This window comes from Galeopterus variegatus, unplaced genomic scaffold (genome assembly GCF_000696425.1).
Source record: "Galeopterus variegatus unplaced genomic scaffold, G_variegatus-3.0.2 Scaffold9830, whole genome shotgun sequence".
Classification (NCBI taxonomy): domain Eukaryota; kingdom Metazoa; phylum Chordata; class Mammalia; order Dermoptera; family Cynocephalidae; genus Galeopterus; species Galeopterus variegatus.
The window spans coordinates 9,564-35,517 of record NW_007735941.1 but is presented as its reverse complement, the minus strand read 5'-3'; the positions used below and the strand labels follow the sequence as shown (position 1 = coordinate 35,517).

The 25,954-nt window shown below is 43.9% G+C and overlaps 1 protein-coding gene across 1 annotated transcript; it reads left to right on the top strand.

Moving 5' to 3' along the window:
- The first annotated feature begins 2,437 nt into the window (after positions 1 to 2,437).
- On the top strand, positions 2,438 to 24,096 carry LOC103609587 (calcineurin-like phosphoesterase domain-containing protein 1). Its single transcript, XM_008593887.1, has 2 exons — positions 2,438 to 2,565; positions 23,831 to 24,096. Exons 1-2 carry the CDS (start codon positions 2,496 to 2,498, stop codon positions 24,094 to 24,096), a joined length of 336 nt encoding a protein of 111 aa, XP_008592109.1. The 5' UTR covers positions 2,438 to 2,495.
- The last annotated feature ends 1,858 nt before the right edge of the window (positions 24,097 to 25,954 follow it).

Sequence of the window (25,954 nt, the reverse complement as noted above, 5' to 3'; positions counted from 1 at the left end):
ATGAATTGAAGGGTATCCCAATAATAATAACAACAGTACTAACAATATCGACTATAGCAAAAATGTACCAAGGGCTTAGTATATTCCAGAAACTCTGCTTAGTGCTTCATTAATCATCACAAACACCATATGAGATTGGTGCTATGATTATCTCATTTTTAGATGAAGAAGCTGAAGCTCAGAGAGGCTAAGTGACTTGCCCAAGGTCACACACCTGGGAAGTGAACTGAACAACAGGTCTACCTGATGCCCAGGAATATGCTCTTTTCATGCTGCCTGTCTGTCTCGTCTAAGCCTCCAGGCAGACAAGTGAAAAGAAGAGTCCATGAGCTGAACAAACATGGCCAGAGGAAGGTGGAACTACTGATCCATGGAGTGATGACGAGAAGAATGGGACAGGCATGAGGGTAAGAAGCTGTTGGTACTCAGTGGTGACAAGGTTTAGTTGCAGCCATTACTATCATCCAGTGCACTCATACAGTTCTGAAGCTACTCAGGATCCGCCAATAGAGCTATGTTCAACCACTGCCCAAGTTCAAAGCAGGGTCATCTTGCCAAGATATTCATAACCTATTTATTAATTCATGCAACAGCCATTGGATTGTCTATGCCTCAAGCACCCTGCTTGGTAAGCAAGACAGTTAAGGTAACTATCCCTGCAGACCTTACAGTCAAGTTGGGAAAGACAACATTAAACAAATAATTATGCCTGTAAACATACAATGATCAACTGTGCAAAGTGCAGTGAGGGACAAGAACGAAGTGCTATAATAAAGAAGGGAGACCTAGTTTAGATTGGGAGAGTGTGTGCAAGTGGGTAAGCCTCTCCATGGAAGTGTCATTTAAACACAGGCCTTGATGTTCAAATGGGCTTTAGCTCAGCAGGAGCAGATGCATTCTAAGCAGAAGAAACCGCGTATGCAAAGAGGGAAATGGATTTCCATGTTTAATGAACTGAGAGGCCAGTGTGGCTGCAAAGTTAATGGGTGAGAGGTAGACAGGAGCTGGACCACAGGGCCCTGAGGCCACCATTAGGACTTTTGATGATTCTCATTCATTCCCTCCTTGAACATTTCCCGAGAAACCTCCTCTGGACCAGGCCATAAGTGAGGAGTATGAATATAGTAATTAATAATAATAATTTTATTATTATTATTATAATGGCTAATATTCATTAAGTACTTACCATTTGCTATTAAAACTATTATTCTAAGCACTTTGACACATGAACTCATTTAAGCCTCCCAGCAGCCCTATGACCTAGATGCTATTATTGTTCCCATCTGACTGATAGGGAAATTGAGGCATGGAGAAACTACATAATTTTCAAGATCATACAACCAGCAAGTGGTAGAACCAAGATGAACCCAAGCAGTCTGAATCCAGAACCCATAGTCATTTATATTCTTAACCACTATGATTTACGTGCAACTGTAGTCCAAGGATAAAGGACAGTCCTCCTGGCCGTATCAGCCACCCAAACAGAGCTTTAAATGAAGGTAGCTAGTTTAGAAAAGAATTTCCCAAATTTGGCAGATCATAAGAGCGCCCTGGAGTACCTGTTAAAAACAGATCATTTTCTTACAGATTTGGATTCAATAGGTCCACCCTGGAATTTGTATTTTTAACAAGTTTGACAAACGTGGCTTAGTAGCTCAGTGCAATGGCTTTTGAGCTGGACAGATCCCAGTTTGGGTCGCTTGCAGCTTTACCACTTTTCTAGATGTGTGTCACTTTTTGCAAGTCACTTCACCTCTTTGAGCATCAGTTTCCACGCCTGACAAATGCAGCTAAAGACAGCGCACCACCTTCTAGGGCTGCTGTGCGGATTAAGTGAGCTGCAGCGAAGCACATACCGAGTGCCTGCTGCACAGCAAGCGATGATAGTAACAGAATGAGGTTGGCGATGACCCGAAGCTCCAGCTGCCTTAAAATTAAGAGTCATAGATCACAGGGGACGGCTTGGAGGATTTTCCTGAGACAGGGCTCAGCCATTTTGACCTTATGATAAAGTTGCCAGACAAAATTCAGGACGTCCAGTTAAATTGGAATTTCAGATAAGCAACGAAAAAAATATATAGCACAAGTATATCCCAAATATTGCATGGGATATACTTATACTAAATCAATCATTCACTTTTTTGTTTGAAATTTCAAATTAACCAAGGGGGGCGGGTCTTGTATTTTTACTTGTTTAATCTGGCCACGTTACTTTAGGGAAGGACTGGCCCAGAAGCCTGAACCCAAAGGTAGCTCCTCCGCCCACGTGGGCCCAGACACTGGGCCTCCACTCGCCAGGCGCCCGGGTCGATCCCAGAGGGGCAGCTCGCGCCTCCGCCCCATCCAGGCAGCAGTAGCTGCGCCCCGAGCGGCCGAGCCCCGCCCCGGTCCGCCCCGAGCAGAGGGCGTCGCCTCGAGCGGGGCCGTTGAGCTGTGTGGAGCCTAGCGGTTCCCTCCCACGCAGTGTGCTCAGACAGGCCAGAAACCCGCTCGTCATGTCTGCTGCAGAGGAGGGGGGTGTTTTCCGCAGAGCCCGGGGCAGGACTCTGGACGCGTTTCCCGAAGGTACTGCCTGCCGGCCCCTTGGCCCGGGGAGGGGACGCCAGGGCTGCGGAACCTTGCGCCGGGGGAACCTTCGGTCCGGGTGCGCGCCCCTCCAGACGGATTCCATCAGGGGCTGCACCGGGGGGCTAGGGACCGTATTAGCGGCCGCACCGCCTACACTTCGGGCTTTTAGGGGCGCTGTTGAGAGGCGAGTGGGAGCGAGGGGGTCGGTCCCTGAGCTGCGCTGTCCTTGACCTAACTTCCCCGAGAGAAGGGAACTAGGAAGAAGGCAGCAAAGCGCGGTCAATAATCTCCTGGGTCTGCAGTGAGATCTGGTTTCCAAGCCCTGCCTTGGCTACATTCCTCAGCAGGTCTTGGCCTCAGCTTCTCATCTGTAAAATAGGAGTAGTAGTGAGGTTATGCCATCGGTGCATGTTAGAGGCTGTATTTTTATCCAGGTCGTTCACCGTCGTGTATTTTATACTCCATAATTACGGCTATGTACTATAGTATGAGTCATTCACCGAAATGTTAACAGTACCCATCAGAACAATAGAGAGGGAAAGGCGTCTAGCGTCGTGGTAGAGTTAAGTGCTCGGACTTTGGATTTAAGATAATCTGCCTCGCTGTGAAAATGGGTTTGATAATACCTGCCTCACAGGGTTGATGGAAGCATTAATAGATTAAAGGTATTTCTGTAACCCAGTGTCGGACACATGCTAGGTACTAAGTGAATATTAGTTCTTGAGCTATAAGTCAACAGAGAGCTTTGTTCCTGGTTCCTTGGTTCCCTGTGTGTTTTTTTGCTGCTTAGAGTGGACTTCCCTCCCAGGGACTCACCAGCTTTCTAACCCCAGGGAAGTCACCGCAAATACCCTGCATGATCTGGCTTGTGTCCACTTTTCATGCTTCATGCTTCCTACTCTGGTTTGCACAATTCGCCTGCCACACTGGTTTTCTTGAACTGTATTTAAAAGGGCGAAGGTCTTTCCCTCCTGAGGACCTTGGCATCCGCTCTTCTTGGCACCTGCTGTTCTCTGCTGTAACAGCTACTGGCAGGGCTGGTGAGCCTGGCTCCTTCTCAACCCTCACACCTCATTTTCAAGTTCAGTCACTTCCTCAAAGGGACTTTCCCTGGCTACCCCATCTCAACTAGATTTCTCCTGTAATTCCCTGCTAGAACCTTGTTCTTTTCCTTCTTTGCAACTCTTAGTCGGGGAGTGGCAAGGTTCTGGAAGAGCATGATCATGTGGGGCCACAAATGTAGCTGTGGGGAAAATACAATCTGTTGTAGTACCATTCTCTACATATTTTAACGCACCTGTCTTTTTCTCATAACATGAAGTTTTTGACATTTATCGGTATTGAGATAAGGAGCTCTGCTTCACTCATTTTCCTGTGGGGCAGTCTTCCATTGTATGAGTTTATACATTGTACATTCAGTTGATGAATATGCTGAGTGTCTTGCCTTTGCCTCTCCAAATCTCCTCTGTTCCTCCCCACCATGCCTCAGAGGATTGACCTTTTTGAGCTACATCCATGGGCCCCTTGCCCTCTGGCTTCCCCTTGAGTTCAGGCACTGGGGAGCCCTGACCGGAGATAGAGGAGGAGGAAGCAAAAATCAGGTATTTGTTCCTGCAATTTACTTCCTCTGGGGTTGCCTTGGGCTGGCTGTATGAAGTTCATAAATTCTTATTACCTTTTAAGGTCATTTTTCCGTGAACTTTTTGAAGTGCCCTCTATTTCTTCCCTGAAGGTTTCTGCTTCTTTCAAGACAGCCTTTCTACTCAGGCTCTCTTTCCAGATTTGGGTAGACACTTCCACCCTTCCTCCTTTCAGAGCAACAGCTCTGCTTTTCTATCTTTGGGCTTCTAAATTGTCCCCTGTAGTTTCTCTACATCCAACCCATTCCAAGTAATCCCTTTTTAGACACTCCTTTAATTGTCCTAATTTGAATAAGCCAGCTATTTCCTGCTTTTATCCTGACTGATACAATGGCCATTTTGTTGTTTCTATTTCTCACTCTTGTTAACTGTGCTGTTATGAACATTCTCATACAACTCTTTTAGTGGATACATGGGAGAACTTCTCTAGGGCATATACCCAGGAGCGAAGGTCTGTGTTGTAGGTTATAACTATCCCCAGGTTTACTAGATATTGTCAAATTGCTTTCCAAAGTGGTTGTGCCAATATATACTCCCACCAGCAATGTGTGAGAATTCCCTGCTACTCTCCTGTATCTCTCTTCAGTTCGAGAAGTATTTATTTTGTTCCAATTGCATTCTCCAGTATCTTGTGGAGAGTAGAAAATGGGGAGGGAGGCAAGTTACATGTCCTCCAGGGATTATAAGCTAAGCACAGAGCTATGGCACAAAAAATAATCCTTGGCAACTGATGGGCTCTAAGGGCCACAGCAGTGGGAGGAGTTGGGATTTTAAGTATTGGACCAGGGTGATGGTGGGGCTGTTAACTGAAATCAGGGAGTAAGGAGTAAGGGCAGGATTGATGAGATGGACTTGAGGTGTCATTGGAATTCTGAGGCAACTTGTGGGGTGCAGTGCACAGCTGGGGATGTAGGTGTGGGTGCTATCTGCAGAGCGGGGAGTAGATGGTGTTGCTGTACTAGACAATGGCATTGCTAAAGGGGAAAGTGTTTCATAGCAGACTGAGTGTGTCTATGTGTGTAACCTTAGGATGTGCCAGTGTTTATGGGTAAGAGAAGGACACACTGAGGGGCTCAGAGCAGGAACAACCAGACATTCTGCAAGATAAAACCAGGAGCTGGCCTTGGCGCCAAAGCTTGGGAGGAGGACTCTGGAAGGGTGGTGCTCAGGCTCAGATGTTGCCGAGGAAACAAGGTAAATGACAGCTGAGCAGAGGATGGCAGGTCTAATTGCTAGGTGACCTTCAGGAAGACAGTTTCAGTAGAGTTGTAGGGGGAAGCCTGGTACACAGTGATTGAGGAATGGTTGGGGGTGAGGATGTAAAATCAGCAAGGGTCGGGTCCTGTTTGGAGTCATTTGGTGATGTAAGATTGACATAGGATAGTAGCAGCTTAAGGGAGGAGCAAGGCTGAAGGAAGGCTTCTTTAGCAAAGAGAACTTAGCTGAAGGGTTTGAAGTAGTAATACTGATAAGAACAATGGAGCATCTGACATTTGTCAGGTGTTTTCTGTGCCAGGCACTGCACTCTGTGATATATATGGATGATCTCGTGTCATCTTCAAAATAGTCTTGTCAAGGTAGGTGTTCTGATTATCCTTTTTTACAGTGGAAGAAAATCAAGCTTAGAAAGGTTAGGCAACTTGCCCAGGGTCACATGATTGGTCTGAGCTGGGTCTAGGGTTGAAAATGCAAAAAGCAGGATAATTGTTGGACAGCGATACCTGGGGAAGTGGGAAATGATGGGATCGAAGGCTCAAGAGAGGGGATGTCCCTGGAGCAGATCGATTCTTCAACCATCTGTCCCTCTGTTCATTCATCTATACATCCAGCTGTTTGTCCATCTGTCTGTTTGCCAGGCCATCCATCCACCAGTCTATCCGTCATATGTCCCTCCATCTCTTCATCTGTCTGTCCATCCATCCCTCAGTTTGTCCATCTGTTTGTCCACTCATCATATGTACTGAGCACTTGCCTCTTTCCAGACATTGCGCTAGATGCTGGATAAGTGAAAACAAGATGTGATCCTATGCTTCTGGCACGTAGCTACTTGGAGAGCCTGACACTGATCCTGCAGTCGCACAAACCAGTGTAAATGACAGTTGTGACAAATGTCAGGGAGGTGAGGGGTAGTTTTCATGAGAGCCTCTCACTGGAGCAGCTGACCTAATAAGGACATTCAGGGAGGTCTTCCCTGAGGAAGTGGTATGTCCCCTGATTGCTAAAGGATGAGTGTGAGTTAACTGGGCCACGAAGGAAGGGAAGACCATTGTGGACCCTGGACAGAGAAGGTGTGAAGTCCTCTGGCATGGCAGGAGGGCAAGGGAAGGATGAGGGGTGAAAGGAAGCCACTGAGTCTGGAGTGGAAAGACAAGGCTGGAGAACTGGGGGTGGGGGATGGGACAGTAACCAAGGAGTTTTATCCTAATAGCATCAAAGGGTCTTAAGCTGGGTGTGCAATGAAACAAGGACACATGGTCAGATTTCCATTTGGAAAAAGAATGGTCTGGCTGCAGCAAAGGCCACAGAAGGATTTCTACTCTAGAGCAACCTGATTGGAAGCCAGAGCTCCAGAACTTGTCCTGAAGCTACAGTTCCATAGCACCAGATTGTTTACCTCAAATGCACATGTGTTGAGGGGTAGCTTCCGATGGAGATTATGGGAGCGCTGACGTTTGAGGCATCCCAGACCACTGGAGCATCCCCAGTGGGACTAGAGGATGAGAGAGTCATGTGTTGAGGGGTAGCTTCCGATGGAGATTATGGGAGCGCTGACGTTTGAGGCATCCCAGGCCACTGGAGCATCCCCAGTGGGACTAGAGGACGAGAGAGCGGTTCACTTGGACAAGAATGGGAGAGATGGAGAGAGACTTAGAGGGTAAATCAATAAGACACTTACCCTGCCCAGATGGGAAGAGAGAATGACTCTGAACTTTTCTCAGCGCTGACTAAGTCTAGAAGTGGGGCCTGCATGTGATCTCCTCTGTGGGCCAAGCAGTCCGAGTAGCATGCTCAGTATAGGTCATTTGAGAAGCCTAACCTTGGAGGGTTGGGCCGAGAACCCTTAGTCTTAGGGGTTCTCTTAAGAGGTGCTGACCCCCTAGTCTACCATTGTCACTAACATTGTTCTCATTGACTTTCCCCTGGGTCCTAATTCTGCTGGCAACTTTGAAAAGTGCTCTGAGGAGTATCTAATCCCAGTCCAGGCTTTGTGGGAAGGGACAGCCTCAAGCTGGTTGAGTTGCCCCAAGGGCAGACTCAGAAGAGAAGGTGAAAGAATTGGCTTTTCCTCATCTCTTGCCAAAACACACCTACTGTCAAAGAATTCAGTTAACTCAAGCACCGATTGCTACAATCACAGCTCCAATGACCCTCACCTTTACTACTAAAACCCCCCTCCAGAATGAGCTAAACTGTTTGTTTCCCAGTAAAGCCTGTCAATTAAATGAAAGCATGCTTGACTTTAAACCATTTCTTCCCACGTGAGTAACAATATTCCCATCAGCTTCTTCCAATAGTCATTCCAGTAACACTTCCAATAGTGTTATATATGAAGCTTGGTTTCATTCATCCATTCCCCCGTTAACATCCTCTGCTAGAGATTGTTGACGAATGTTTATAAAAAAATAAATTGTTCATGTCTCACCTGAGAAGGCTCACCTTCCTAAGGCATGTTCAGATGTTCATTTTAAGTAGGCAAATTGATAATTATATTTCCTTGACACATATTCTAATTAGGACTACTTTCTCCTAGTAAATACCTGTCTTTCTTGTGAAGTTTATGACATCTGTTTTGAAGAAATTCTGAAAAGGAGATATCAAGATAAAATATGTTTTAAGAATTACTTACGTTTAATTGTTTTTAGGTCCTAATCTGTTTTTCCAGTTCATTTTACCAATAGGATATTTTCCCTCTCAGAGAACTGGATTCTTGGGTGGTTTTCATAAAAAAGATTATTTTCCTGGACATTTTAAACTGCTGCAGCTGTTTCAGAGGGACTGCCTGTATTTGCTAATCCTGAATATTTCTTGATCCTCTCTGGAAACCCTCCCATGTGGCAGAGAATGAAAGAAGTCTCAGCAAAAAATAATTCACTCCATCTCTTCTAGGTCTCACCTATTTTATAAATAGCAGACCTAAAAATGTTTATCCAACTTTCTAAGGGGTTGGAAATACTATGATTTAAAAAATGCTAACAGGACAAAGAAGATGATGAAATGAATGCTTTTAATTGTGTTATACATTTAGGATGATATTTAATTAAACCAGTTATCTCTTATTTGAGAAGGTTATCTCTTATTTTAATCCTATGATTAAATAGGAGTGTTGTTTTTTTTATCACCTCGTATTGTCAACATCCGTCAAAAGGTAGTGACCAGCACACAGTAGTATGTAAAAAATTCACATTATAACATTTTTCAAAGAGACAAATGAGGGCCGGCCCGGTGGCGCAGTGCTACAGTGTGCTGCTTGGGAGCGCGGCAGCGCTCCTGCCGAGGGTTCGGATCCCACATACAGACCAGCCGCTCACTGGCTGAGCAAGGTGCGGGCACAACACCGAGGGTTGCGATCCGTTGCCGGTCCCGGTCCGGTACGGGCACGACACTGAGGGTTGCCATCCGTTTCCAGTCACGAAAAAAGACAAAAAGGAAAAAAAAAAAAAGAGACAAATGAACTTTTATTTTTGAATGATTTTTTTATTTGCTTTTCTATTTTTAATAAGTTAATTGGGGAATAATTTATATACCATCATACTCATCTATTTTAAGTTTACAATTGAACAGTTCTTAGTAAATTTACAGAGTGGTGTAGTGGCACAATCTAATTTTAGTACATCTTCACCTCCCCCCAAAAAGGAACATGTCCATATATGGTCTCTTCATGTTCCCACTCCCAGCAAAGGCAACTACTAATTTGCTTACATAGATCGGCCTTTTCTGGACATTTCCTATAAATGGAATCGTATAATGTGTGGTCTTCTGTGACTGGCTTCTTTGCCTTAGCATGATGTTTCTGAGGTTCTCCCGTGTTGTAGCATGTGTCAGTACTTTGTTCCTTTTTACTGAATGGTGTTCCAATGTGTGGATAATCACATTTTGTCTCTTCATCTACCTGTTGATGAACATTTGGACATTTTTTTGACATTGATAGACACCCATTTGACACTGTTTGCCTGTTATAAATAAAGATGCTATGAACAGCTACGTATAAATCATATTATGGACATACGTTTTCATTCCTTTTGAGTGGATACCTAGGATTGGAATGGCTGGGTTGTGTGGTAGCTATGTTAACATTTTGAGGAACTGCTGAACTGTTTTCCAAAGCAGCTGCACCATTTTACAGTCCCATCAGCAATGTATATGGTTTCCAGTTTCTCCATATCCTTTCCAACATTCGTAATTGTCTTTTTTATTGTAGCTATACAAATATGTGTGAAGTAGTATGTCATTGTGGTTCTGATTTGCTTTTTCTTAATGACTAATGATGTTGAACATCTTTTCATGTGCTTATTGGCCATTTGTATATCTTTGAAGAAGTGTCTATTTAAATCCTTTGCCCATTTTCTAACTGCATTGTCTTTTTATCATTGAACTGTAAGGGTTCTTTGTATATTCAGGGTACAAGTCCCTATCGGATATATGATTTGCAAATATCTTCTCCCATTCTGTGGGATTGTCTTTTCACTTTTTTGATGATTTTATTTGTAGCACCAAAGTTTTAAATTTTGGTGAAGTCCAATATATCAACTTTTTCTTCTATCATTTGTGCATTTGATATCGTATCTAAGAAATCTTTGCCTAACCCCAAATCATGAAGATTTACTCCTTTGTTTTTTTTCTAAGAGTTTATAGTTCAAGCTCTTACATTTAGATCTAGGTCTGTTTTGAGTTAATATTTATGCACGGTGTGGGGTAAGGGTCTAATTCTTAAAAAATAAGTAACAATGGGAATTTTCTAACTATAGTGGAAGCCTTATAGTTGATCAATAATAGATAAGGAGGGAAATTATAAAAATCACACTTGATTGCTTTTAACATTTCATTTTAATGTAAATCATGATGTGCATTTACTTACCAATCTTTTGAGGTCAGGTCAAGGACTTGTCCTGAAGCATGGGTTTACAGATGGACCTGCTGTGTATGTAGCTTTTCTTGCATAAACAAAACCCACCCTTTCTGTTTGGGTTTTTTACAGTGGACTACGTAGTCAGTTAAAAACCACTTGGAAAGCACTCTGAGTGAAGAATTCTTTTAGGTTTATATTTTTTTTCCTTTCAGATCTTTTACACTTTTATCACCAAACCTAATTCAACAGTGCTTTATTTTTACCAGCACACCTTCATCGAGTCTTCCCAAAACATTCATCTTAGTTTTATTGGAAACAACTATTTTTACATTCATATTTCTCTGGTTTACACATTTCAAATGAGGTGATTTAAAAATGAGTTCTAGGGTTGGCCGGTTAGATCACTGGGTCAGGGCATGGTGCTGATAACCCCAAGGTCAAGGGTTCAGATCCCCGCTACGAGCCAGCCACCCCCCCCCCAATTAAATAAAATAAAAATGAGTGCTAGGATAAACAGATTTGAGGACAACTCTCAGTGGATGCGTGGTGGGCAGACTTCTTGAGGGGCAGGCCCAGATACGTGCAGGGTGCAGGTAGGTGGGGAGGGGCTGCTGCATCAGCGGTGAACCTGTGAGCCTGCCCTGGGTCATAGTCAGCACCTTCTATAGAGGGTGTGGAGTGTGATGGTAAAACCTTCCTGTCAGTGTGGAGGTCTGTTAAGAGGGTCTTAACTGACAACTTTTATATTCATACACTATGTGATTTTTTAACTTGGCCAAACCCTCTAAGGGACAATAACCTGGGGCTCAGGCAACTGAAGATCCCAGGAGCCCCAGAACTGCTGCCACCCAGCCCTGAGAACCAGCCCCGATATATAGTTAGACACTCAGGAAGTATTTGTGGAGTGAAAGAATGTCCAAACTGTCCATGTGGTCTTGATTAAAAACAAAAAGAAACAAACCTAGTTGTGCTGATGGCTCAGGTCCGCATCTATAAGATGAAGGCAGAGTGTTGGCTAGAGCTGATCTAAGGTGCAGCTGTGATGATGTATACATTGACTTTGATTTGCATTGACTTCATCTACCTGGGGGCAGAGAGACACTTTGGTGATTTTAGGTCCCCAAACTAGTATGTTGGCAGGTCCAGAAGAGAATTCCACTCTTCTGGCTCCCAGCCCTTTGGCCTTACCACCAGACCACACTGGAATGGGGCAGAGCTCTTTATCTTTTCCCCAGCCTGCTTGTTCCCCAATTCTTCCCCCAACTCCCCTGTTCAACCAGAGGGCTAGGAGTCCTTCCTGTCCTCTGTTTCTCTCCTCCCTTCCACATCCAAACCATCCACGGTCCTATCCAGTCAACCTCCAGAGCACACCTTGGTTTTGTCCACCTCTCTCCTTCCCAGTTCCTACCTACCACTGTGACCCCGGCCACCACCATCTCTTGCCTGGATAATTTCAACAACCTTCTGCATCTACTCTTGCCCCTCCAGGACATTCCCTGTGCAGCATTCAGAGTGATCTCTTTGAAACAAAGTGACGTTTGTAATCCATTGACATGGCTGTTCTCTGTCCCTCTCTTTTTCTCTCTAATGCCTTTGCCCCTCCAGGACATTCCCTGTGCAGCATTCAGAGTGATCTCTTTGAAACAAAGTGACGTTTATAATCCATTGACATGGCTGTTCTCTGTCCCTCTCTTTTTCTCTCTAATGCCTTCTCATTCTCCAGGTCACAGTTGAAAAGAAGCCTGCGCCGACCGTCCCATTCTAAATTAGGTCCCTTGCCATTCATTTTCACCCATTCATTTCCTTTAGGACACTTATTACCAGTTATAATTGTATATTTCTTTCTGTGACTTTGCTGTCTTTTCCTACCTCTAGACTATAAATTCCTGGAGGGTAGGAAACTGGGACCTAGGATAGTCTAGGCAGTAGTGGACATTCAGTGGCCATTTGCTATTTAATAAGTGGATGAATACGAATAAATACACTACACGTGGATCACTTTTGTGCATCCCATAACCCACGGCTCACACACACCATGGGTTTTCTGGACAAAACAAAGCTGAAATGAAGGTATTGAACAAACCAACAGAAGCCCTTGCATGACCACACCAGGTAGCTGTGCGGTTCGTGTGCTTCTCAAAGCACCTGCCAGAGGGGGGTTTGCTTACCAGCTGGGTGCCCGGAGGAAAGGTTAGCCTACAGGGCTGCCTCTGCCCAGGGGAGGCACCTTCTCCCAGTTCTCCCCGAAGCACTGCCTGGGCCAGCATCCACCTGCTCTCTTACAGCATGGGCAATGAGGGAAAAAGTCACAGCAGACATCCACCCAAAATGGGTGAACCCCAGATGGAGTTCTGCTTTTGAAAAGTGAGAGAGATTCTGGAAATGTCTTTTCCCCTCTTTAACCATTATCTAGAACAGCACTGGCCAGAGCCAGTGATGCTGAAAGCCTCCTGGCCAATAAGTCCCAGCCGTCTGCCTTCTTGCTTCTCTGAAGGGTTATAGATAAAGGTTTTGGCAGGTCCCCTGTCCCCTGGATGACAGATGTGGCAGCCAAACCATGACTCAGAAGCTTTTGTGTATATCAAAAACTACCTGGATGCATTTAAGCTAAGAACAGAGAAATTGAGTAAATTCACCTTGATACTTAGGACAAGTAATTTGGAGACTCTAAGGATATTGCATTTACCATTAATTAATTATTTGGGAGCAGGAGGAGACAAGGTCCTGAAAGACACTTTTTTTAAACAGCTTTTCACATACCATAAAATTTACCATTTTAAAGTGTTTAATTCAGTGCTTTTGGTATATTCACAGACTTGTGCAGCCATCACCACAATCAACTTTAGAACATTTTCATTACCTCAAAAAGAAACCTCCTGGCCAATAAGTCCCAGCCGTCTGCCTTCTTGCTTCTCTGAAGGGTTATAGATAAAGATTTTGGCAGGTCCCCTGTCCCCTGGATGACAGATGTGGCAGCCAAACCGTGACTCAGAAGCTTTTGTGTATATCAAAAACTACCTGGATGCATTTAGGCTAAGAACAGAGAAATTGAGTAAATTCACCTTGGTACTTAGGACAAGTAATTTGGAGACTCTAAGGATATTGCAGTCACCATTAATTAATTATTTGGGAGCAGGAGGAGACAGGTCCTGAAAGAAACTTTTTTTAAACAGCTTTTCACATACCATAAAATTTACCATTTTAAAGTGTTTAATTCAGTGGCTTTTGGTATATTCACAGACTTGTGCAGCCATCACCACAATCAACTTTAGAACATTTTCATTACCTCAAAAAGAAACTGCCCTCATTAGCTATCACCCCTACCCCCCACAAGTCCCCAACCCTCAAGCCCTGAGCAACCACTAATGAGGGACACTGTTACTTGCTGCATTAAATTCTGGCACTTTCACAGTTGGGACACTTAGATGTTAAGCCAGAAAGAGTCCCAAAGTGGTGAATATTGTTTAGCTACTGTTTTTCGGTTTTGTTTTTTAACTACAAGATTAGTCCCCAGAGAAGATGAAGGATATTGCTGAAGACACTTAGATTGTGATTCAATGTGCAGATTGCTACTGTGAGAAACCATACAAATTGCTTTTTGCGGGTATTTGCTCTTTAGCCAGAAAGCCTCCAGACAGCCGTAAAGCTACCCATCTTTGTTGTTTATAATCAAAGCAATATCCACAATATATGAAGGAAAAGATGTGAAGACCAAAACATGTAAATATGTGTATGTCTCTCACCAAATACTTTCTGAGCCCCACTGTGTGCTATGGGGACAAAGAGATGGGTGAGTCCTCAATAGCCTTGTCTCTGCTAAGACAAGGACACAGGTTATGCTGAATGGTAGCCATGGAAACAGTAGCTCACATTTGATCACTTACTCTGTGCCTAGTCCAAATGCTTTACATGTAGAAACCCATTAGCTCTTCACAACAACCCTTTGGAGGTAGGTGCTGTTGTTATTACTTTACAGATAGGGAAAATGAGGCCCAGAGAGGTTAAGGTATTAGCATCATATCACACAGTTGGTACGTTAATCCATTTCTGTTGCTTATAACAGAATATCTGAAACTGGGTAATTTATAAAGAAATAAAATTTATTTCTTAAGGTTTTGGAGGCTGGGAAGTGCAAGAACACATTTGGTGAGGGCCGTCCTCTATAGGAACTCATGGAATCACATGGTGAGAATAGGCTGAGCAAGAGAGAGAGCTGACCTGCTCACTCACTGTCGTTATAAAGCCATCAGAACCACACCCATTACTCCATGAATGGATCAATCCACTCTTGAGGGCACAGTCCTCACAATATAATCACTTCTTAAAGGCCCCACCTTTCAAATACCATAACTGGAATTCCCACCCTCTTAACACTGTTACAATGGAGATCAAATTTCTAATACATGAACTTTGGGGGGACACATTCGACCCATAGCAATTAGTAAAGGTTTGGTAATGGGACTTCAACTTGGGCACTCAAGCCTCAGAGTCTGGGCTACAAGAGGGCTACGTAAAGATTTCAGGAGATGGAGTCCCAGCGTCATACAGGGACTTTAAACTCCTCATGGAGACTACATGTCCCAGGATGGTCTGTCCTCTGCCTTCCTCTCCAGCCTTTATAGTCAAACAGGGTCTGGGCACTTGCCATGTCTGCTGCCTGGAGTACATCCCCACAGCCCCACCCTCCAGTCACTCTGTCTTGTGATCACCCTGATCCCCTCTGCAGTATAATGAACACAATGTGTAATTAACTTAGTTATTCCCTTGTTCGTTGTCCACTATTCTATAAGGTCTTAAGGAACAGAAACTGTAGGTCTTGCATAGAGTGGGTGCTCAGAGCATACTTGCCTTAATGAGTGAAGGAAGCTGAGTTGCACCTGTCTGCAGGGGAGGAAGGCAGGCTTTGTGGTGGAGGCAGCATGTGAACTGGGCTGGGAAAGGTAGATGGGATTTCAGCACAAAGGATTGGAATAATGGAGAGCATACCCTGGGGAGGTTGGTGGGAAAGTGAGTGCTGTTTTGGAGGAGCAGAGAGTGATCTGTTTTGGAGATTATCTTTTGGTTTGTCTTGAGCAGTGTTTCTCAACCTCAGCATCATTGACATTAGGGCCTGGATAATTCCATGTCGTGGAGTCCTGCCCTGTGTGTTGTGGGATGTTTAGCAGCATCCCTGGCCTCTACCCATTGGATTCCAGTAGCACCATCCACCTCCCAGTGTGACATCCAGAAATGCCTCCAGACATTGTCAAATGTCAAAATCATCCCTGGTCTAGTGGGATTAGAGATCCTGGTCTAGTGGAACCAGGGCTAGATACAGCTGAAAAGCTTTGGGCTCATTTTTGCCCCAAATGGCAGAATGAATGGAGATCCTCTGGCGTGTTCATTTATGCCTTCACCAGCTATTTGCTGGATGTCCACCACATGCCAGGACTGGGCGATCCACGCTGACCATATGCTGGAAAGGGAAAGCACACATGGACCTTCCCTCATGGAGACTGGGGGTAATAGCTCTTTGGTAAGGGATTGGTGATCAGGGTAAGGGTTTAGGAAGAGACCCAATGACAGCAACCACCAGATGTGGATTGGAGGGCAGAGAACTGCTGCAAGCTGTTCTGGCAGCCTCTTCCTCCCCAGGCGGGAACAATAAAGACCTGACCCAAGACGGTAGTGGTGGTGGGAATGGGAAGGAGGGACCGCTGCAGGGGATGTTGTAGATGTGGAACGCTGTGACCTGGCTAGCCACATGTATGCATGATCCTAAGATCTATAGGTTGGGGGAATAGGGATGATTGTGGCAAAGTTAGGGACAACTGGAGAAGGAGCCAGTCTTGAAGGAAAGATGATGAATTTGCTCGTGGAAGAGTTGAATGTAAGGTACTAACGAGACAGGCAGGGAGCTTGGACATGTCCAGAAAAATGAATATACTAATACTACATTCAACTCATTTTTAAGTTAATTCTGTGGTTTTCCAGTCAAATAGAGAAATGTAGTCCTACAATACTTCCAATTTATGTATTATTTTGAGTCAGATAAGTTAACAGGAGTCCAAACCTTGAATTCTTAAATATTCTTACAATATATTATATATAATAATATACCATTGTAATGATAGGGGCTTTGTTAATCATACTGCTTGGCCAGTATCTTACCATTTTAACTCTGTCTTCCAAAAGGTAAACTAGATTTAGAGAATGAATTTTCTTTATAAAAGTTTGGTTAAGAAAGCTGTTTGTCATTATATTGCACCTTGAGTTTTTTGAGGGTGCATATAAGTAACAGGTTTAGCACATCATGAGAGCACAGATTATTACAGTATTAGGGATTACTTAATGATGTGGCTGCCTCCCCGAAGCCTTTTCCTAGTTGGGTGATGAAAATAGTGATTCATTTGCTTTTGGGGGTGCATTTATTTTAATTAGTATTTGATTAACTGGTAATAGTAGAAGGATCAATGAAATTTCTAATTCTTGGTATATATTAAAGAGTCAGCTTTCATTAACAATTGACAAACGTGCCCAAAAGGTATAATAAAAATGAATGACAGGAAATATATTGGCAGAGACAAATCCAAGAAAACATTTAGTTTGTGATATTAAAAGTGGAAACTCTAATTTGAATATGTGTCTTTCAGGCAGGAAGGATATTGGCACATAAACAAGGTCTCATAGGAAGGGTTTGTGTGAATTTTTACAGGTTTTTAGGATTCTTCTCTGTATGCAGTTGCTTTGAACCTGATAATGTTCAAAGGACTTTTCTGTCACCCCAAATCCACCATCTGTTTATCCCTCAATTTTGAAAGATGGTTCCTGTGACAGTCTCTTATCAGTTAGCTGAAATTTGGAAGTGGCCAAATCCTGTTACTCTCTATACAACCTTAGAATCAGATTTCTAAGGCCAAGTTTTCCTTTAAAAATATATATATATTTTTTTCCTTTTTGTCTTTTTTCGTGTCCGGCAACGGATCGCAACCCTCAGTGTCGCGCCCGTACCGGACTGGGACCGGCAATGGGATCGCAACTCTCGGCGCTGCGCCTAGTGGATAAGTGCGCCGCTTGGGAAGCGCGGCGGCGCTCCCGCCCGAGGGTTCGGATCCCACATGCAGACCGGTTCCCGCTCACTGGCTGAGCGAGGCATGGGAGCAACGCCTAGGGTTGCAATCCCGTTGCCGGTCCCCTGTCCGGTACGGGGGCAACACTGAGGGTTGCGATCCGTTGCCAGACACGGAAAAAGACAAAAAATATATATATATATTTTAAAATTCATTTTAAAATTTCATTTTGAAAATTATGGTAACTTGGAGCTTGTTTTTGGTGGCTTGTCATTTGGACAGACATAGGCACTCCTAGCTGGACATGGCTTCTCTATAATCTCATCGGTGTGATCACCTGTTCTGAAGTTGGGGGCTCTGTGCATAGGCAGTTTGGGCCTAGTTCTGCCCCTCAGCCTTTGTTAGAGCTCAATTTAATTTATTCGTTTTTGCTGGGTCTCCTCTTCTTCACCTCCAAGAAAAATGGAAGGGTCATCATAGATAAAGGTTTAACGTTGCAGATGCCTGCAGGGGCTAGGTGGTGAATTGGGCAGGTACAGACTGTGACGAATTCGAGAGCCCAAGCCCTGTGCAAAAGGGCAGCTTCTGAGCAGCTCTAGCCAATCATTGACATGCTGCATTTGAGTTGATGTGGCCAGATTTTCCAAGAGAACCCAGAAGGCCAGATATATTTGTAAAATTCACTAATTAAAAATGTTGGCAACAAATTCAAAATTTTATAGACACTGTGTGGGCCCGACAGAACACGTCTGCCAGGCAGACCTCATACACAGTCCTTGAGTTTGTAATCTCTGGAGGAGATCACCAATAAGCACCCACAGAAGATGGATGTCCGGGGCCCAGCCTGTACCTTGAATCAGCCCTGTGCTGTTGGCAGGGAGTGTGAACATCACAGCCTACCAGAATAAAAGCTGTGGGCCTTGCCAGCATTGTCTTTGTATGCAATCATCTTATTTACCAAGATGCTCCGTTCGAAGGAGACAAAAATGTCTGTATCAAGATGGACAGCTTGCGTGCAGCCCAGGGCACATACCATCTCCCTTGTGGCTCTGCTCTCCAGGCCAGCCCAGCAGCACCGAGATTCTGAACAGCTCTTGAGTAGAAGCTGTTGTTCATTAACTGTGTGACCTTGACCCGTGACTAAGACCCCTAGCCAGGCCTCAGTATCCCTTCTAGGTTGAATGAAAGGGCTGATGAAAGTAACTGAGAATCTCTCTAGCACTAACAGTTTCCAGTGCTTAGATGAGAAAAGGTGGGCTTCTACGAATTATGCTTTCTGGCCTCCCTAGGATGGGCTGTAATAAATGGTTTTCCTCAGCTCAGTACTGGAAGGTCAAGTGTAAACCTGAAGTTAACTGAGATGTTAAGTACATGAGGCTGGGCCTGGGTTTTATATTACCATCTGTGGCAGACTCTCGCCAGAAGTAATGATCCTACCTCCTGGAGGTCGTTTGCTGTGATTCCCCACCTTTGAATGCAGGTGGCCTAGTGACTTGATCGTAATGAACAGAACACAGCAAAAGTGATGGGATGTCACTTCCATCATTATGGTACGTAAGGTTTTAACTTCCATTTGCTAGCAGTTCCTCTGGTGGACAGCCAGCAAGAAACTGGTGCCCCCAGTCCTACAGCCCACAGCTACGTGAGTGAGCTTGGGAGCAGATCCTGATCATAGCATTGGCCAACTCTTTGCAGCTTGTGAGAGACCCGGAGCAGAGGACCAGCTAAGCCATGACAGACTCCCACAGAAACGATGAGATGTGTATTGTTTTTAGCTGCTACACTTGTGGTAATTTGTTACATTACAATAGATAGCTAAATCACCAACTCTTTGAGTTTGTTAAAAAAAAATTAAACATTGAAAAAATTAAATTCATTGTGGGCATTCTTATTCATAGCAGATTTAAGTGTTTTAGTTAAATAGATATATGCTTTACTATGTATTAACACTATATATCCTATAGGCGTTATCCAGAGCTTTGTATCAAATGTTTCAAAAGAATACAGTCTTGTTTTCATTCCATCTGGGTCAGAAATGAGATCTTAATTTAGTCAACTCATTTTTATTCTTTTATTCATTCTATAAGTACTTTGTTTCGAAATTTGATCTTGGCCTTATCACAGTCATCAATTAGGGCCCCTGACTAGGTTCTTTGTATCAGTTTTGGAAGAAAAACACAGACCTTTCTGTTGTGCTTTTGAAAACGTGTGTGTGTTAGACACATATACTTGCTAATGGGATCTCCCATTGTGCACCACGTAGTCATGTAAAATCTAGTGTTAGAACTCACTAGTCTTAAATTCCCTCATTAAGTTCTTACTTTCCAAAGAATCTTGACTTGGTTTTGAAAGGCAACTTAAAGGGTGATGATTAGATAGTAATCAATAATCCTGAGAGATGTTTAGGAACAAATACCTGAGCTGGACGTAGGCAGGGACCTAAAAATGAACAGGAAAATATGCAAAACTAAAATAAAACAGCCAAAAATATACCACCACTAACAACCACAAAAACCCCTCTGAAGTGTTATTTCGGTTTAGGGAAACTCTGCATCTGTTTCTTAGCCAACACACTTAAGTGGTCAGCAAGCAGAGTTCCTTGATTAGTTGCAGGCCAGTGCTTCTCAAACTTGGGTGGGTACGCAAGTCACCTGGGGGTTCTGTAAAATGCAGTTGTGACTCAGGAGGTCTGGGTCGGGGCTGAGATTCTGCATTGCTAACATGCTCCCAGGTGATGCTGACGCTGCCGGTGCAGGACTCCAGGAGTGGGGTTGCGAACCCCGCCCCACTCTCAATGCTCACGTGCAGCCTCTGCTTCCTTCCTGCCTTCTGTCGTCCATGCCACCTCCCTCTCCCTCAGCCTCCACTTCCAGGTAATTCTACTTCTTAATTAAGGTTGTCAGGCATTTACCATTTAACTGGGTAGTCTCATATTTAAGCTCTTTAGGAAAATTAGGAGGGAAAACTGGATCCCTAAGTGTCTTTTTTTTTCAGTAATGACAAATGCTCTTATTGCATGTCAGGTTGCCTTAATAGTGGATCTCAGTTTACCCAAGCATTCATGGCTTGAGCTGCTAGAGCAGTGCTTCCAGAGGGTCTCAAGAGGAGCTGGACTGAGCCAGGGGACAGACACCTGCTTTGCCCTGGAAGGCATGGTGTCACAGGCTCTCTCCAGCCTTTATAGACATAGGTCACCTACTACCTAGACTCCATCCTGGGGGTGACTCTGGACTTTGGTGAAATAATTCAATGCAAATATTGTTAAGAATTTACTTTCATGATGTAAAAAGCTGCCCTTTTGCAAAATGGGAGAGATATACATTTACAAAAGATTCTTCTAGAACTAAGCATTGTGAGCCCCAAATATCTTTAATTCAGCCTTGATTGAAGTAAGATGAAGGGGCTGGCCGGTTAGTTCAGTTGGTAGAGCATGCTGCTGACAACACCAAGGTTAAGGGTTCAGATCCCTGTACCAGCCAGCCATCAAAAAAATAAAATAAAAATAAAATTAATATGAGACCAAAGACTGCCAACTTCCGTAGCAGGAACATTAAGAAGATCCAGATGCTTTTGAAAAAGCAAAGCTCTAGACAACAAATTACCTTATTAGATAAGTAGATTGAGTATTGATATTTGAGTTGTCATTCATTTGAGGTCAAACCTATTTATTTTGTGCCTTGTCATCATAAAATTGAGGTTCTATCTAAGTTTTTACTAAGTAAATAAGTAATAATGAAAGATTTATTTTAATAGCTCCAAGGACTATTGACTTTTTGAGACTATGACTATTTGTCATAGGAAACTGTTAAAACATTTGTGTAGGAAACTGTTCATAAACTGTCTTGTAGAAGAAGGTTGATTTATGCTGTAACCTGGGGGTTCTGATTACTGTTATCATCTGGTTCTGATTAATTTATCCAGCTTAAACAGCTTTGCAAATGGCCCCAGAAATAGGAACATAGCTAAAAGCATTCATTGGTGTAAAAAGGTTATTATTCACATAAAATACAGAAATGATGCTAACCTTTAAAACACAAAGCAGAATCTCCATTTTTTTTTTTTTTTTTTTTTTTTTATGACACACCATTGAGCTCTTCAGGAAGTCTTGTTTATCTTCTTGGCTCTTTATCTCTCGTGTCTGATTCATAGGTATCTACTGCTGTGTAACAAGTTACTCTGGAACTTAGCAGCTTGAAACAGCCGCTATACATATATTATCTCAGTTTCTGTCAGGTATCTGGGCTCAGCTGGGTTCTGCAGCATAGTCTCATCAGGCATCAGTCAAGGTGTCAGCTGGGGCTGTGGTTTCATCTGAAAGCTGGATAAGGGAGGAGCCTCTTCTGTTTACTCATGGGTTGTTGGCCAGAGGCTTCCCTCTGTTTCTTGCTACATTGGCACCTCCATAGGGCTATTCTTAACATAGCAGCTTTTTACTCCCAGAGCTAGGGCTCAGAGAGAGAGAGAGAGAGAGAGAGATGAAAGTCACAGTCCTTTTCTAGCCTACTCTCTGAAGGGACATCCCCCCATCCTATTCTGTTTATTGGTAACAAGTCACTAGGTCCAGCCCACACTCAAATGGAGGGGGTGCACAAGGATATGAATATCATAGGTGGAGATCTTTGGGGGGCCATGGCAAAGTCTTTCTGCCACACACAGTAAGTGCTCAGGGAACATGAGTTGAATCCATCAGTAGTGCTGGATCACTTGTCCTTCACAGTGAGATGCACATACCAGGGTTTCCTGCAATCCTTGTTCGGGTTGAGTTCCAGTCGGTTGTGATTTGATCAAACAGTCGTGGACTGGTGGGTTAACATGCATGCACTATTTATTCTATAAAGTGTGTACAGATATTTTTTGTTTGTTCACTTGTTTGTTTTTGAATTCTGAAAAAGTAATTAAGAAGGAAAAGGAGGCCTATAACCAGAGGCCCACTCTAGGGTGATAGTAAGCTCAGTATGATGGGTAGGAGGGTGGCAATGGAATTTTAAAAGGTTACAACTGGCTCTTTCTTGCCATTTAGATCTCAGCTTAAATGTCACCACCTTAGAGAGGCCTTTCCTGTCCCGCTAATTTAAATTAGTCATTACTTCACTTTTAATTCTCTACAGAGCCCTCAGTGCTCTCTAACAATCCCCTGCTTATTTTCTTGCTTATTGTCCATCTCTCCCATGAGAACTAATAGCCAGGAGAGCAGGGACCTTGTCTGTTGTGGGCACCTGTGAATAGCCAGCCCCTCGCTGGGCCTGGCAGACAATAAACTCTTAGTAAATACTTATGGAATACATGAATGAATCAAACACAAGGACATGGAATGATTCCAAGGAGCTTTTTGGAAATTATAATTTTGTCATGACTTCCAAAGGAAATGCCATTTATTCAGTTAACATGAATAATACTCTAATTTATCAAAAAGAAAGAAAAAATAGCCTCAAGATTGTTGGATAGTTTGGTCCCTGCCTCTAAGTTCTGGGAGCCATTCATGCCACTTCTCTGGGCCTCAGTTTCTGCAGAGGATCATTGAGGGGCTGAGGATCAGGGGTCTGCACACTGTCCTCAGTCACCAGATCCTGCTCGGGTCATGGAAGCTCCAGACACTGCTCCAAAAGAGTGGCTCTTTTTTTTGTATTTTCCACATGGATCTGCCACTTAAGATTTTGTTAGAGGAAGCAATTCTGTCGCCCCCCCAAAAAGTTTGAAATCCACAGGGCTTCCATGCCACTAATGGCCCTTCCACCTCTGCAAAAGCCGGCACCGGTGGCAGTTCTGGTGCGTAAAAGTAGAGAAGCTACTTCGACTAAGCTTCTGCCTGGCAGAACCAAGCGGATGGTTTCAGTTCAGGTGACCTAGAGCCTTTCCAAGAACATAAAGAGTCCCCTTCCCACTCTAGCCTCACACCTCATGGATGCCCGCATCATGCTGCCTTTGAAATGTTAGCATCGATTTTTTTGTTTTTTCTTGTTGACTTACTCATTTCAAGATTTCATTTCTGGCACCACACTTCCCACCAGATAGCCAGAGCTTCTGAGCGCCAAGTTTTTTAATTAAAATTCTGTCATGTCCCCCAAAACAGCGCACACAGTACCATTAAGCCTGGCAGAAAAGATGTGAATGCATTTCACGTAATAATTTAAATATAATACTTCTGGCATCCTTTGGTTTTTGGTATTTTTAATTCTAATTAAACAGCTATTATTGAATATTAATATCCTCTATACCGTGTTCTGTTGTGGCTCTGTACTTTATTTTGGCCACCAGCTTGGTTGCATGGCTGTAGCAGCCCATGTGGTTTTTTCTGGCCTTCGGGAATCACCAGGTCCCAGGTATAATTAATATAAATCAAAATTCTCCAGACTATGACAGGAAAACGGTATGTTTGAACAACAGCTTATTAAAATGATCTACTTAATTTAACAAAAATATTGTATCCACTTACTTGGTAGCCTGGATGTTTTCCCTGACAGATTTTATAACATTTCTCCCTCTCCCCCACCCCCTTTTTTTTAAAGAAAAGGAAAGAGAATGGAAAGGACCGTTCTATTTCATCCAAGGTGCAGACCCACAGTTTGGACTGATGAAGGCCTGGGCCACCGGGGACTGTGACCGTGGCGGTGACGAATGGGAACAGGAGATCCGTCTCACTGAGCAGGCTGTCCAGGCCATCAACAAACTGATCCCCAAACCCAAATTCTTTGTTCTGTGTGGCGACCTCATCCATGCCATGCCAGGTAAGACTTGGGTGGTCCTTGTGACCTTTTCTCCTTCAACCAGTTGAGACCGCATTTGAGAAGAAGAAAAAATGATTCTGCTCCAAAGACACCTTTCCCCAGGTAAGACTTGGGTGGTCCTTGTGACCTTTTCTCCTTCAACCAGTTGAGACCGCATTTGCGAAGAAGAAAAAATGATTCTGCTCCAAAGACACCTTTCTGTGGTAATGGCTCATTCCTTCTCTGCATGACTGTGGCAGTATCACTGAGCATCAGAAAATGCACACTCATTTTATATTTAGAGTTTGGCAAGATTAATCACAGTAATTAGGCAGAGCAACAGTACTGATGATCTGAGCTTCACAGGAAAAATGGAACAGAATCCCATGTGTCACCTTTTCTCATTTCCAGGGACAAACTTGAACCGCTTCCAGATATGATATCCATAAATGTAGTCTTCTCCCCTTGTTTCCTCTCCTTTTACACTGTTATTTCTCCTGTATTTGTTAATCCTTTTTCAGTTGCAAGTGACAGAAATCCACTTAAACTGGATTAATTTTTTTTTTTTAGAGGCATGTGCTGCCTCATGGGACTGTAAAGTCCAGGGACAGAGGTAGGCTTCAAGTACAGCTGGATCCAGGGACTCAGAAGTTGTTATCAGGAATTGGTCTCTCCATCACTCAGCTCTACTTTCCTCTGGGTTGACTTCATTTGCATGCAGGTTCTCTCTAGGTAGTGGCTCCTGGGAGCTCTAGGTTTATATCCTTTTTTCAGGAACTACAGCAGAAAGAAAGTGCCTTACCCTTGCTGTCTTATCAAAATCCCAGACTGACATTCCTCCAGCTCATGTGGCCCCTTGAAGCCAGAGTGTGAGGTTAGCTCTACTGCAACCATGTGGTCTGAAGAACAGGATGATTTCCCTAAAGAAAAGTAAGGTGCTGGGAATGGGAAAATAACAGATGCTATCTAGAACTCTCTTCCTCCCCCCCCCATTCTGATATCCTTCTCTCCCAGGCAAGGACAAAGCCCAGCGAGCAAGTTTAAGCGAGAGGAAAGTACCCCTGCTCATCAGGGAGTCAGAGCTGGTCCCTGTGGCCACCTCTGCCCCTTGCCTGTGTCCCTGTCTCTGCTTAGTAGAACAGAGGTGACCTGAAGACCATTGCAGAAAACATGGCAGTAGCTGTGGACATTTTATTTTTGGCTATAAACCAAGACTCAGTCATGCTGCAATTTTAACTCCTTTGGAAGCCGAGCCACTCTGCAGTAAACGTGGGTGCATTAATTCCTCCCCATCAATGCCACCTTGTGGGGCAGGCTGTTTATCCAGAACAAAGCTCAGAAGAAAGATGTGAAAATGGCAAAAGAGCATCCCAGAATTTCTCTCTCTGAAGTCCACAGATAGTAGCCAGCAGACAGAACGCTGAGACCTCCTGTCATTCTCTGTTTACTCATATTTTACACAGAGTCTTGCATGTGGACGTGCCCATTCATTGACATCCACTTGGTAAAACCCAGCGAGGTCATCCCTGGTGGAACATCCTGTCCTGGAATTGGACCTCTACACAGGTGGCAGGACCAGCAAGAGGGAACATAAAGCAGTGGACAAAGACCTGACTTAGAACTGAGGTGGCGGGGATGCCCCAAGTCTGCCACCGATGTACTGGATAAAACGTGGTCAAACCCTTTACCTTCTTAGGGTTTCAGTTTCTGAGCCAAGAGCCCATTGAAACAGCAGGAATTTGAAACCTAACAGTCTTGGGCTATATGGTACAAGCAACTCCATAGTGCTGTACTGGAGGTGAACATCTCAGCAGCTCGGTACAGGGACACGCTCACAATGATTGTCCTGAATTTTATTTGTAGAGTGGTAAAATCTTAGCTGCTTATAAACTTGGCCACCCTTGATGGCTCTTGGCTCTAGGTTCC

Excerpts from the sequence above, each read along its gene's own strand:
- LOC103609587 (XM_008593887.1), top strand. The coding sequence starts at position 2,496 with ATGTCTGCTGCAGAGGAGGGGGGTGTTTTCCGCAGAGCCCGGGGCAGG. Across the intron at positions 2,566-23,830 it reads TCTGGACGCGTTTCCCGAAG|AAAAGGAAAGAGAATGGAAA; the intron begins GTACTGCCTGCC and ends TTTTTTTTAAAG.